This window comes from Xenopus laevis, chromosome 6L (assembly GCF_017654675.1).
Source record: "Xenopus laevis strain J_2021 chromosome 6L, Xenopus_laevis_v10.1, whole genome shotgun sequence".
NCBI classification, from domain to species: domain Eukaryota; kingdom Metazoa; phylum Chordata; class Amphibia; order Anura; family Pipidae; genus Xenopus; species Xenopus laevis.
This window is the reverse complement of record NC_054381.1, coordinates 69,442,459-69,457,691: the sequence shown is the minus strand read 5'-3', so window position 1 is coordinate 69,457,691 and position 15,233 is coordinate 69,442,459. Positions and strand designations below refer to the sequence as shown.

Below are 15,233 nucleotides of genomic sequence, written 5' to 3'. Positions count from 1 at the left end.
ACAGATACTGAGAGAGAGATAGTGAAGATAAACTTGATTATTTTAGAAACGGTACAGAATTCTTCTATTTCTTATTTCAATATGCTGAAGCTTATATTGAATTTAAATTTTCGCGTTAGTTCCCCTCTAAGATTCCCAATGGGATTAGGAGGATGTAATTTCTGATAGTGTCAATTTTGCTTTTAATGTTCTCATGACAAAATCACACGGATTGGTTGGAAAAAATGAGAGTAACGAATTAAACACAGAAAAAAAAGTTGTAAAAGAACTTTAAACATGCAGTAGGGAAATAGGTTTCAGATACAAGAAGCAGGTTGAATGAATAAGAAATGAAAATGTTGCGAATAGAAGACTGTTGCAAGTGGAAATCCAAAGGGCATAAGACAGAGGAACATTGGCTTTATATGTTATTTTTACACTGCAGAATAGGGGAACAGGCCTTGACAAATTTGGGAAGGGCTAAGTCTAATGCCACAAGGGGCTAAAAATCAGCCCATATGCCCCCTTTCCTGTCTGTAACTGGAACAAGTGTGTCTGCTTGGGTTAAAGGGGTAGTTCATCTTGAAGTTAACTTTCAGTGTGTTATAGAATGGCTAATTCTCTCCAGCTTTTAAACTGATCCCATCTAAAACACAAATGTTCTTTAAGGTTACAAATTTGTTATTGCTACTTTTTATTACTCATCTTTATATTTAGTCTCTCCCCGATTCATATTACAGTCCCTTATTCAAATCAACACATGGTTGCTAGGGTAATTTGGACCCTAGCAACTAGATTGCTTATATTTCAAACTGGAGAGCTGCTGAAGAAAAAGCAAAATAACTCAAAAATCATAATTAATAAAAAAAAAAAAAAAAGAAAGCCAATTAATTTAAAGGTAAAAAACCCCTTTAAGGCACACAATGCAGATTTTGAATGCATACTCTTGGGTTTATTCTGCAAAATCTGGATTGTGTGCCTTAACTAAGGCAGACACAATTATTCTGGGTGCAGGAAGGATAGGAGGCTAATATCAGTGTAGTCGTTGATTTTCTGCTTGGCATCCAAAATGCCACTAAAATTCTGATTCACGCTACCATCATATCATGCATTGATTACTGTAACGCTCTATAAACTGGCCTTCCCTTCCGAAGTGGGACCTCTCCAGTCCATAGTGAATACTGCCACTTGGCTCATACACCTCAGCAACTGCTTCTCCTCTATCACCCCACACCTTGTGTCTTTACCCCTTCTGGTTGGAAATTCTATTGGGCAGGGTCCTCTTTACCTCTTTTATTGGTTACTGATTGTTTTTTTATGTACAATGCTCTGGAATAGGTTGGCATTTTATAAAAACATGTTAAATGAAGTCTCTTTACTGTCAAAAACGTACATACATACTTTCAAAAAAAGAGTGGTACAGAAAAAATGGGTGTATTTTGTGATACAGGGTATAATCTGATTTCTAATCTGAATTTTAGGATCAGAAATAATTTTCTTTCACCCCTGCATATTTAAACAAGAATTCAACCATTTAGCCAAAAAACCCCACCCCACATAGACCATCCCCCCCCATGCTAGTTGCCCCCCGGGCAAATGGCCATAATTTTATACTTACCCCTTGGTGCAGATTCAGGCATTGGACTTCGGTGCAGATTCAGGCATCGGACTTCACCACAGCCATCTTCCGGGCCTTCGATAAGCTGAGTGGGAGACCGGCGCAGTGGCGCATGCGCAGTTGGAGCGATTTACTTGTTTGTGGCAACTGTGCAAGCGCCGAAATAAACAGAAATTGCTGAAGAGTCAAAAGAAGACACGAAGACCCGGAAGATGGCTGCGGTGAAGTCCGATGCCTGAATCTGCACCAAGGGGTAAGTATAACATTACGGGCATTTGCCCAGGGGGAAGCTAGCCTGAGGGGGGGGGAGGAGTGAGGTTGTCTACGTGGGTGGGGGGTAGTGTTTTTTTGGCTAAACGTTTGAATTCTCCTTTGAGGTTGTATTTGTTTGCATTTCCCTGGGTCATTTTACAGTATGTTGAATTGAAGTCAGTTTAGAACTTTTATTGGCCAAACTTACTTGTTTTTTTTCTCAACAAAGTAACAATCAAATTAACAAAAAAATACCTGTTTTACATCATATGTTTTATTAGCCATAAGTATATAAAGTCTATGGAATAATAGTGACTAGCATTTATAGACACATATTTAGCATATACAATTATTTAAATTTGCACTAACCTTTGTGCCTTCCTTCAGATTAGCTACAAGTTCTATATAGTTGTCATGCCCCACAGCTAAATTCTTCAGGACCTCTTCTCTCAAATTAGCTTCAGAGTTTGATTGTTTCATCTTTGAAAATTCTTGGTGAGCTGACTGAAAACCATAAAGTAAATGTTAGCATGAGCAAATTGACAACATATTTTTTATAGTGAAATGCATTGATACCTGCAAACATTCACCAGGAACCAATAACACAACATTAGTTACTTTCAAATGTGAGTCTAAGGGAGGAATAGTCACTGCAGCACAGGCAGACTGTTAATATCCCTTTCAAGAATATGCGACCATTCAGCCTGCAGGCCAACCAGAATGCAACCTTTCTATTATTCTAAACATTTGGGCTATGGCTACGGTTTACTTCCATTTGTTGATATAGCACACACATGCAGATATGTGCATTTGCATAACTTTTTGGATCAGACCTATATTCATGGGCACTTATTTTGTATGACCTTATTGGTATGTCTATGGCCAGCTTTAGACATTGGATTCTGCTGGACATGCTGGACAACAGTTTGTGAATTTGTAAATATATGCCACAACTAATAACTGCTTACAAAAAATATTGCTGCATGAACATACATACATAACAGGAACATGGCTCTCACTACTCACCCCTGCTGACCAATAGTGTGGGGAGTCAGATGAGATCCTGAACCTAGTCCCTGAAGTAAAACATATTTCACCAGCCATTTATTAGGTATACCCTTAATTTTACTGTCCCAAAAAGCCAACCAAAGACATAGGTCTGCAAATCTGTTCCACAAATAAGTTAAACACAGAGAAGTAGTTTTGGCTCTCTTAAGTCTTATTGAGGGAAAGACACTAGTAAACTTGCTTATATAAGCAGGGTCCAAACCAACAGGGAATTAAAGTGGTAGTTTACTTTTATATAAACATGTTGTATGAAGCAGGCACTGATATTCTAAGATAATTTGCAACTGGTCTTCATTTTGTATGTGGATTTTATTTAGCTTTTTAAACAAGTAATACAAAGTAACAATAACAATAAAATAGTAGCCTCTCAGAGCAACAGGTTTTTTTTTTTTTTAATACTGTGGTCAGCAAAACCCATTTGAAATAAGACAGCACATAGTATAAAAATGAAGACCAAATGAAAAGTTGCTGAGAATATGACATACTAAAATGTATTCAATGTAAATTACCCCTTTAATAATATTTTCTGCAACTGGACAGAACATTTCTATGACTGGCTAGCATATAGATTTTAAGAGACAGTAACAGTGTTATTCTAGTGTTTCAATACCAACACAATAAGAGCATTATGCATTACCGAAACAAAATATAAATCAGAGATCTTACATTCAATATTAAAATACCTGAATATTATTTAGAAGATCCTCCTGCTTTTTCAGGTTTTCCTGTACTTTGTATGTATAGCTTCCATAAATCTGATCCAGTTCTGTTACAGATATTGCCTCTTCGTTGACAGCACCATCTTGTGCCAATGCGGTAAGAAATTTTGTTGTCATGTCAAAATTGACGGATTTAATATCATTCTCTAGCTGTTCTCTTTCCTTCTTCATGTCATCCAACTTATTCAGCAAAGATTTCAAGACAGTAACAACCTAGAAAAAAAATGTCTTAAAATATAAATGTTATAATGATATATCAGTAACATAAAACCTATTAGGCTTATGTAAAGGGAGTCAGGAATTTAAAAAAAGTTATAACAAGTGAAAAGCTTGATGAAGATCATTCTCAAAGCTACACAAAATAAAATATTTATTTACTGGGAATGTTCCTGGGAAATGAAAGACATACCACTGTTATCTTTTTTCTTGAAAGTGGGGTAAGAGGAGTTCGTACACTTTTTATATGACTGTAGCTTTTTTGGTTTTAACATAGATTTGTTCCCAAGGATTGCAAAGTTTTATTTGCTAAATTTGCATAATAAAAAAATTACATTATAAAGCATATCAAAATAATCGGAAATATTCTTTAGTTTATATGTGGTGGATAAATACATGCAGTATTTGGTTTACAAGAAAACTTGTGGCAAATATAATTTTTCCATTGTAGTCACTACTCACTTCACTACCCTGCATTGTTTTTGCTGGGTTGGCAGATGGTATAGCTGCATTAAGCTCCGCTTCTGGTTTGCAGAGTATTACAATTGCTTCTCTGTGAGACTGGTAACGTTCCTTAACAACGGCATCAGCTCCGATGGCTTTGTCCAAAACATTGCGGAAATTGCTACCCTCTATTTTAAATAAAAAGATGCTTTGAGTTAATTACCACAAATACAATATAAAAAAAAACACTGAAACAATGCTAAAGCCTTCAATACTTTTGGTTAAAAGAAACATTCAGCCCCTATGTACAATGACACCAGTGATATTCTGAACCAATTTGCAAGTGTGTTTCATGTTTCATTATCTGTGGGTTTTGAGTTGTTTAGCCGTCTATTCAGCAGCTTTGCAGTTTCAGCAATCTGGCTGCTAGGGTTCAAATTATCCTAGCAAGCATTCATTGATTTGAACGAGAGACTGGAATATGAATATGAGAGCACCTGAATAGTAGGATGAGTAATGAAAAGTATCAATAACCATAAATTTGTATCTTTACAAAGCATTTGCTGCTTAAATGGGGTAAGTGAAAAATAAAAGCCAATTAAAAAGTTGCTTAGCCATTCTATAACATACTAAAAGTTAACCTAAAGATGAACCACCCCTTCAAATCTGCAGTTTGTTTACCACCAATCGCATGGTCAGCCCATTTGCAACCTGCTATTGTATCATTCAATTTAGTAATGCTTTGGGGCATAAAACAAAACATATAGCTTTCAAAAAGCCATAACCAAACATTTTCAGTGTATTTTTTCATATATGTCCAATGGCAGTGCAACTTTAATATAAAAAAATACTCGCAAGTGCATTGTGTTAAAAGACAAAGCATGTACTGTACAGACGGGTTTATATAGTGCCAAACTTGGTCAAGCAGTTCATTTATTTTGCAGGCCTGATTTCCAGAGCAATACAGAGAACAGACCTGCCTTCCTATCTGACTCAATGACACAGTGCAAATCTATAGTACTAATAAATTATTCACCAATGTAAATTTATTAAGTCACAGTCCTTTTTTTAAATTTTTTAAAATATTCTATTACTTAAAAGATGTAATATTACATTTCCCAGGCATCATGAGTATAGATTCTTACCAGATCTTAGTGGTTTATAAAGTTCAGTGGATGGTGTTCTCTGCCAGCGATCTTTAAACTTTGCCTTTAGATCATTGTCCGTAGCTTCTTCCTCATCCAGAAATTTCAGTGACTTGATGGGTGAAATAAACATTGAGAGAACATCATTTAGGATGCTGAACAAATATTATTTATAACTCAGATTGCTCAAAGTTCCACTTTGGGAAATTGCACAAAAGTATAATCAAACTATAAGTTTCTTCGAGATTCCACACAAAAGTACATCATTAACTTGTGTCCCATACTCCCATGTGCTCCTAGAGATCTACCTTGCCTTTCCCATCCTTGATTTATTTCTTAGTAGCTTTCCTTTGTTATTTATTTCCTAAACACTACACAGAAACACTCATTGCTATTTAAAAAGAAAATAAGTGATCAAATACACAACTGATGTTGCATGAATAAAAAAATTATATATAATATAGATTAGTTAGATAATATAGATTAGATTTTTTTTTACCTCTTCCAGAATTTCTTTGTTTCGCTGTAACAGTTCAGGAAGATCCCTTATAAGCTGACCAATTGTCTGTATGCCACCTTGCTCAATGACAGTCTTTGATTTGTTCAGAATAGACTGAGGAATGCTATCCCCAGAAACATCCTCAACAGCAGCAGGAAGATTTAAAGAAGCCAAAACCCTAAGAGAGTTAGAGATATCAAATTTTCAGACACAATTACATATTCCACATAGCTTGAGGAAGAAATCACAAATAACAGTGGGGTGAACACACTAACTAACATCATTTTCCAGACGATAACTCCAAAATCCTTTTAGAGAATTGTAGTAAATAGTTACTTTTTATTGTGCATTGTAAAGTTACTGCTAATTTGGGCTCTGCTAACTGGCTGATTTTCTAGTTCAGGTTAAAAATTCCATTGGCTAAATATGTGATCTATGGTCAACAATAGTGACAGCCCCTACTTGGGTGTCCAAACTGTATAGAAATCCATATCTATCTATTTCGGACAAAGAAAGCAAATCTTGCAGTTAATAGGCAGTTTAGCTCTTAATAATATTGAAAACACAGATTCAGTTGATCACAATTTTTTTTGCATTATGAGCCTTTCTATTCTTCCTCTGATTGTTGGGATCAGTGACCTTGGCAACATTGATTGCTTATTTTAGAGCATCCAATATTCATCTTCCATTCCAAACTGCAGCTTGACTTACAACTATCTAGACCACAATACAAGTCAATACTGTAAATTAACATAATAATAAAGCACGGCTTCCTGTAGTGATAAAAGTAAACTTTACTAAAGACATGTCCGGCCCATTAAATCATATCTGGAAGAGACAGACAACTGTACGACCCACAGTTCAGACCTATAGTAAAAAAAATACTTCTATGAAAACAACCAACATCATAAACTGCATTATTAAAACAACACAGGCACATAATCATTTTAATACCATCCAGTCAATCAAGACATAGCCTAAATTAAATTAATCTTATAGAATACTCTGATGGAATAACCCTGGGGTTATTCCAGCAAGCATGACAAAGCGATCCTCTTTTGGCTTCTTCTTTCATCAAATTTCCCGGGGCAGATGCATGCTCAGTAGAATGAAATAGCTGGCTTCTTCGTTAAAGTTTGCTTTTCACTCTACTGTGCAAGTGCAGCCGCAAGAAGAAAGAAGAAGCCGGAAGAGGATTGATCCGTGCTACTCATTGGAATAACCCTGGGCCGGTGCTGTTTTATGCTAATAGGAGCACCGGCCTGGGGTTTCAGGTAAGTAAATACATTCACTTGGGGGTGCCTAACATTTGGCACCCCCAAGTGGGATATGCCTTTCCTTTAAGGTGGACTACACCTTTAAGGAATAAGTGCATTCATTTTTATTTAGAATATGGTTTCTAATTTATCTACATGTTTTTATTTAATTTGTGCTAAAACTTGTGATAGTGCCCTTTTAATTTACCCTTTTTGTGGCCAGAAACATAAAGGTAACTAAGGGTTATCAATATTTTAAAGCATGTAAATTTTGGGTTTGAGTTTCGTAAATTTTTTTTTTTTTTTAAATAATGTTTGCAGTTATTCTATACGTCTCACAGACATTTAAACAGACGAAAATAATGTTATATAAGAATTAGATCTTCAGATTCCATTGGTGCTCTGCTTAACCATCAAGGAAATACTTACAACTCATAGGGGTATATTTATCAAAGAGTGAAGTTAGAGGTCACCACAGTCATCTAGAGTGAAATTCTGCCACTCTCCATTCATTTCTATGGGATTTTTGAAAGAGTATTTATCAATGGAGAAAGTTCATCCTTTGATAAATAAGCCTTTCAAAATCTCATAGAAATGAATGGTGAGTGGCAGAATTTCACTCTAGAGGACTGTGGCGATTTCTAACTTCACTCTTTGATAAATATACCCCTTAATCTGGTCAGCCCTTACCCGTTAGCAAAAATTGTGGCATCCCTCATCTGAGCAATTGTTGAGTTGATAAGTTCCGATTTTCGCTGGTTGTAGACACTTAAACATTGCTGAACTGCTAGTGGGACCATCTTCTCAAATAAATCTGTAGTGCAAAAAACCCAAAATGTAAATGAACTAGCACTGTAAATCAATTTGTTGTATATACAAACATGTACATACTTGTGTACACGCATGTACACAAACAATAACAGGTTGTTTCCATAACCTATATTTAGATTACAGTACATACAGGCATATAAATGGAGTTTCAATCGAACTATTCAACATTTACCAGTGTGAGAACATTCTGTTTGGACATTTTGCCAATTCCTATATCAAGATCAACAAACAACCAACCAGGTGATCCAGTTTCTCACTTATCGTGTCCCATTCCGATGCTTACCACTGGTTAAATTATATATAAACAAGAATATTTTAGAAATCTGTGCAAGAATTCTCATACAGGAGGGCTCACACAGAAATCCCCCTACAACCTGGTTTTAAGCCAACAATCATTTCTCACTACTAATACTGCTTGATCTCTCAGCTGCATTTGACACCTTAGATCACCCTGTCCTCCTCCAGTCCCTCCATTCACTTGACCTTCGTGACACAGCCCTGTCCTGGTTCTCTTCTTACATCACCAATCGTTCCTTCAGTGTCTCCTATAACGGAGTAGCATCTTCTCCCCCACCTCTTTCTGTTGGGGTTCCTCAAGGCTCTGTCCCAAGACCATTACCATTCTCCCTTTATACTTCCTCCCTCTGCAAATTAATCAACTCGTATGGTTTCCACTACCACCTCTATGCTGACGATACTCAGATCTATCTCTCATCTCCTGATCTCAACCCAGAACTCCTAACTCGCGTCTTCTCCTCCTGCCTGTCCGCTATCTCTACCTGGATGTTGCAACGCTACCTTAAATTAAACCTCTCTAAAACTGAAATGGTTCTCTTTCTTCCAACTAACACCGGTAACATCCCAGAAGTATCCATCAGAGCTAACAATTCCACTATCACCCACTCTCCCCAGGCCCAGTGCCTTGGGGTTATCCTAGATTCTGCCCTGTCATTCAGTCCTCATATCCAGTCACTTATTAAATCATGTCACTTCCACCCAAGGAACTTATCCAAAATACGATCATTTATCACCCAAGATGCTGCCAAAATTCTTATTCACTCTCTCGTCATATCACGTCTAGACTACTGTAACTCTCTTTTAATTGGCCTTCCCCTTCAGAGACTGTCACCTCTCCAGTCTATAATGAACACTGCTGCGAGGCTCATACACCTCAGCAACCGCTCCTCCTCTGCCACGCCATTCTGTCAATCCCTGCACTGGCTTCCGCTACCTTTCAGAATCAAATTCAAATTAATGACCCTGACATTCAAAGCACTTCATAACTCTGCCCCACCCTACATCTCTGAACTCATCTCTATATACTCACCCAACCGCTTACTACGCTCCTCTACTGACCTGCAACTCAATTCTTCTCTCATTACCTCCTCACATGCTCGCATTCAAGACTTTGCAAGGGCTGCAACCCTCCTCTGGAACTCTCTCCAACGGTCTGTCCGACTTTCTCCCAACCTTTCTGCTTTCAAGAAATCTCTTAAAAACACACTTCTATAGAGAAGCCTACCCTCACTCTGCTTGACTACCAAATGCCACACCACATACAGTACCACATTTCTCACCCACTTAATTCGATCTTGCCCACTCCCACACCTTGTGTATTACTCCCTTCCCTTTAGCGTGTATGCTCTTTTGCATAGGGCCTCCCTCCCCTTTTGTACCGGTATTGATTGTGATGTATGTAACTCCATGTGTTCTATGTATATAATTCATGTGATTTAGTTGTATAATCACATTTACTTTACAGTGTTACGTAATATGTTGGCACTATAGAAATACTTGTTAATAATAATAAATACTGTTATAAATAAAATCATATATTACACAACGAAGCTGGAACCAATCAGTATTTCCCAAGAACGCCTAAGTGCCCTGTGTGTCACCAACGTACATCCTTGCAGACCTGCATGTTTAACAAGAAGCCTGAATGGCAGACCATTGATAAATCTGAGGATGCATAATGGCAAATTAGAAATAGAAAACATTTTAAATATACAAGAGTCCCTAAAGGTCTGTTTCTTCACAAATGAACTTTGTGGAGTTTTCAGGCTTTTATAAGCGAAGGCATATCATACCCCCTTAAAAGTAATCTGTCTTTCAAACTGCATGATTCCTGAAGGAAATCTTGAATTTCAGAACATAAGTGTCTGAGACAAAAACTGGCCTGTTAAGAGTATTTCAAATGAGGGGTTTAGGGTGGGATGAAGTACCCTGCAAAATAGTATTGACAGAACAGTCCTTTCGGTAAAGAAAAGCCATAATTTTATAACCATTGCCTGTCAACAAAATGTCCAAAATGTTAATTTGGGTGTTATGAAATTCAAAAGTGAAACAAAGGTTTAAGATAATTATCATTCAAGTAACTAATAAAGCTGTCAAAATTTTATTCATCACTCTTACAAATGAGTCCATAAAAATATATGGACTTTTTATGGTGGTATCACTAGAGATATAATTATATATCACCCAATTATCCATTCAAAACAACTGGACCACGTTGTGCAATGGGCCTGGGGATCGGTCTTGTGTTATTTAATGTAACCACAAAGCACTCATTTGGATACAGAAAGCATCTACATTTTTTGGCAGCAGGGAAAAACTTCCCCCCATTTGGGGTTTTCAATGTCCCCCAACTGCTGGCTGTGTCATTCATTTCAGTAACAAATTACATTGTGTGCATCAGCATGTCACCGATCCGGCTGCCTGAATGGCATCACTGTTCTATTTGGGATTATCCAATGGCACATACTACTAGAAAGCAGTGTTTTACATATGGGTTGTTTTATAAGATATAATTTTGTAGAGACCTGCAATTTTCAGGGGTATACTTTCCCTTTAAGCAACTTTTTTTTTTTTTAAATTTTCACTTCAAGATAATGGGTAACAAAAAAATACTTTTTGTCACGTTGAAAGAAAATGCAGACACCAACTTCTTTAAAATGTGTTAGAGCTAAAATGACTACAGCCTTGTTATATATTTGTCACAGAACATACAGAGGAAAATAAAAATAATTTGCTTAACTCCTAATGAATAACAAATCGTAAGCTATAAACACCTAACTAAAATTATCATGGAACTTTATCATAAACAAGGCAAGTTATTTATTGGTGGTTATCAAAGTTTTCATCCCAGCAAGAGGACCTGGCTTGTTTAAAAGTGCCATGAATGTTCCAGTTATAATGATACATAAATGATGTGCATCAGCATGTCACCGATCCGGCTGCCTGAATGGCATTACTGTTCTATTTGGGATTATCCAATGACACATACTACTAGAAAGCAATGTTTTACATATGGGTTGTTTTATAAGATATAATTTGTAGAGACCTGCAATTTTCAGGGGTATACTTTCCCTTTAAGCAACTTTTTTTTTTTTTTTAATTCTCTCTTCAAGATAATGGATAACAAAAAAATACTTTTTATCACGTTGAAAGAAAATGCAGAAACACCAACCAGTGTACTTCTGGCTCAAAGGCACGTTGACTGGTGTTGACTTCACTAGAGATGCTTTTCCAACAGGATCAAGGTCTTTCAAATCTGGAACTCTATCATGGTAAATGAAATCATTGTCTTTCTTAGCAGCTGTAAGAGCACGGTTGATCTTGTCAGCCAAGTCTTTCACATTAACATATTCATCGTAGCGGGAAGATACCGTTTTCACCAGATCTGAAGCATGCTAAAAAATAGAAGGCAAAATGGCAATAATTAAAATTGTAATTATTTCCCATACATTTATGTTATATACAGTGGAACCCTGTTTTTTTTACATACCCAGATATACCCAGATATATTTTCCCTGATAAGACGACAATTTTTTTACACTCTATATTTGGTCCTGTCCACCACCATGGTTGTCAGTGGCACATACTTAGTATGCACATCTCTGCAAATCCAGTGCACATATTTATATTTTTTGATTACTTGGCTGTTGGCTCTTTAAATGTGTTAGAGCTAAAATGACTACAGCCTTGTTATTTATTTGTCACAGAACATACAGAGGAAAATAAAAATAATTTGCTTAACTCCTAATGAATAACAAATCGTAAGCTATAAACACCTTACTAAAATTATCATGGAACTTTATCATAAACAAGGCAAGTTATTTATTGGTGGTTATCAAAGTTTTCATCCCAGCAAGAGGACCTGGCTTGTTTAAAAGTGCCATGAATGTTCCAGTTATAATGATACATAAATGATTGACACCTAGGGTTTTCCAGATAAGGGATTTTTTTGTAATTTGGATCACCATATCTAAATTCTGCTAAAAATAATTTAAACATTAGCTAAGATACTATCAATTAAAGGTACTGTTTTATTAGTAGAGATAAGGGAATCATTTTAAACATTAGAATTATTTGCTTAAAATTGACTTTTTGATAAGACATCTTTCCCATAAATCAGAGCTTATTGAATAACAGGGTTCCAGATTAGAGATCCCACAAATGTATAAGGGCTAGTCCACACGAGGAGATTCGGGGAGATTTTGTCGCCTGGCGACTAATCGCCTCGTTTCTTGAGCGACTATCTCCCCGAACTGCCTCAGCATTTTTCCCCATAGGCTACAATGAAAAGTCGCCTGCGCTAATGCACACGCGGCGATGCATTTTCAAAAGTTGCCCAAAGTTGCCTCACTGAGACAACTTCGGGCGACTATAGAAAACGCTTCGCCTCGTGTGCATTAGCGCAGGTGACTTTTCAGTGTGTGTGTGTGTGTGTGTGTGTGTGTGTATATATTCTAGTCTGTGTATATTTATGCCTACATGTAGACAAACATACATGTACTTACTTGAAGCCTCCCAATTTCTTCACCAAATTTTTTCTGCTGCTTTGCAAGAACAGACTGATGATACTCTGCATGGGCTTGCATTATGCAATGTTTTGCAGCCAGGATAGGAAACACCTCCTGGAAATAGAAATACTGACCAGGGGAGAGTCCAAACACACAAAAACATCCACAGACACAAGGGATGTAAGGAGAATAAAGGGGGAAGAAATTACATTAGAAAAAATATTAACTGCACAGATTGAAGAAACTTATAAATAGTGAAAAAAATTTTTTTTTTCTTTGGGTAGAAACGTGTAGAAGCTTTAAGGCTTCTACTCTGTATTTCTAAGGTAAAAGAAAGGCACATTTTCTGAAAGCCAAAGCATTTCTTTATTCCTTTTTATTGTTTTATATTTATTCTGAATTTGAAAAGTATTCTTATAGAAAGCCAAATCATTTGATCAAATAATGGAACAACAAATCAGGAAGTACACAAAAAGAAAACATATTCTACAGTGTTTACAAAGATTATACATCAGCTACACCAGTAGCTGCCCCAAGTTTACTTTATAGTCTAAGGTCCCTTATTGCAAGTGATCAGGGGAGTAGCCCCATGGTATAATGTAATAGAAAGCTAACTCTAGGTGAAAGAAAAAATGCCATTGTAGAGAGGGAGTGCCTGGCCATCAAATGGACTCTCAAATCCCTGAACCATTTGAGCACCATTCACTAGGGGAAAAACTTCCAGGGTAAGCAGGTGGTTTTTGGCACTACAAAATGTAACATCTGTAGAAGAACAATGACCAAGGAGAAAACAGGGAAATACAGATGCTTTTACTAACTAGTTTGATCAAAGGGTGGATAAGTGAAATGGTTACTATTATTAACTCCCCCAGAATATGAATGAATGAAGCCACTTCTAACAGTAAGTTGTTTGGATTGGTGATCCTTGGATCAACTTTTGTCCTCTTCGTGATGATAAATCTGTTTATTGGCAGACAATTTGTCAGCACTTGCTCAGCTAGCTACATCTAGTACCCTCACCCAGGAAAAGAACTAAGGTTATGCAGACAAAACAGGTCCATGCTTAGTGCCCCCCATGGTTGCATCCTAGGCACATGCCTCTTCTGAACCTCTGTCTTATCTTCTACCTTCGAAAAAGTCACACCACTGTTACCTTAAGAGTGGAAGTAAAATTTCCATGGCCAATGTGATATACAGTGAAAAAGTGCATCATCAGTCATGATATAAAAAAAAGACCAACAACCAGCTACACAGTTACAGATCTTGCCAAGTTAAGAAAGGATACAAATCTCATGCTGTTATTAGTACCTGTAACAGATTTTTAAAAAGCCACAAGATGACCTGCTGGCCTAATTAAACACAGCTGTCTAATCAGGTAGGTAACCAACACAATGGTTCCAGATGTGAAAAGAAGAAGGAGGCTACTGCCCGCAGTAGGGGGGCTAAAACTGGCCTGAGTATTTCAGCAGGCTGATTTTGGCCCCGTGTGGCCCTAGGCTAAGAATCTTACTCCACGTAGATCATGTACCATTTACAACCACTCTCTGTCCACAATCATGCAGCCAGTTTGCTATCCATGTACAAACATCAACACCAACTAATACCAAACTAATACCAACAGACCTTAGTTTACAAAGGTCGTTTAAGGGGATCAAACGCTTTGGAAAAAGCCAAATAGATGACCATCAAGTTTCTTACTAACTTTCAACATAAAAAACAACTTTGTCAGACCCATACTTTATAATGCCATGTTGATTACTGCTTATATGAGATCCCTTAACAAGCCTTCAAATAGCTTGCCCACCACAGATGTCAAAGTTACAGGTCTATAGTTGTCAGGCTGAGATTATAACCCATTTTTAAATATAGGAGTTCTAAGTCCCCATGGGTGTATTTCATCTGGCCCTGCTGCCTTATTTATATACATTCTGAATGAACCCATTGGCCACTGACTAGATTGAGTTAAACCCTCTGTTCTCCTATCTTGTGGGTCCTGAAACTCTCCTCTATTGTATATACTGAAAAAAAGAAAACAGATTAAACACATTTTTGCTTTTCTGTATCTTTTATAATCAAATTGTTTCAATTACTTAATGGAGCCACATTCTCAACCTGCTTCTTTTTACCATCAATATACTTAGAAAAATATTTACCGTATATTTATTAAACACAGCTTCTTTCCCCTGTGACTTGTAGTTTTTAAATGCTTTCCTCCCCTTTCCTATGAACTACCTTACTTCTGAAATACATTTTCTTCTTACAGGAGAAGGAAAGGTTTCATCACTGAGGGGATGCCAAATATTAGGCACCCTCCAGTGTTTATAATCACTTTCCTAATACCCCAGACAGGTGTAAACAGAAAAAAACTGCACCGTGCTTCCACCAGTTTTCAACACCAGAT

The 15,233-nt window shown here is 36.9% G+C and overlaps 1 protein-coding gene across 2 annotated transcripts in view; it reads right to left on the bottom strand.

The window, feature by feature from the left end:
• The window catches only part of pdcd6ip.L (programmed cell death 6 interacting protein L homeolog), a 55,956-nt gene that overhangs the window by 12,402 nt on the left and 28,321 nt on the right, over positions 1-15,233 (bottom strand). The window contains exons 7-14 of one of the 2 annotated variants that reach the window (XM_018266328.2): positions 12,830-12,961; positions 11,497-11,719; positions 7,887-8,010; positions 5,941-6,118; positions 5,442-5,553; positions 4,315-4,484; positions 3,601-3,849; positions 2,219-2,353 (exon numbers count right to left, since the gene is read on the bottom strand). In XM_018266328.2, the coding sequence (XP_018121817.1) occupies positions 2,219-2,353; positions 3,601-3,849; positions 4,315-4,484; positions 5,442-5,553; positions 5,941-6,118; positions 7,887-8,010; positions 11,497-11,719; positions 12,830-12,961 (1,323 nt within the window). 2 annotated transcript variants of the gene reach the window in all.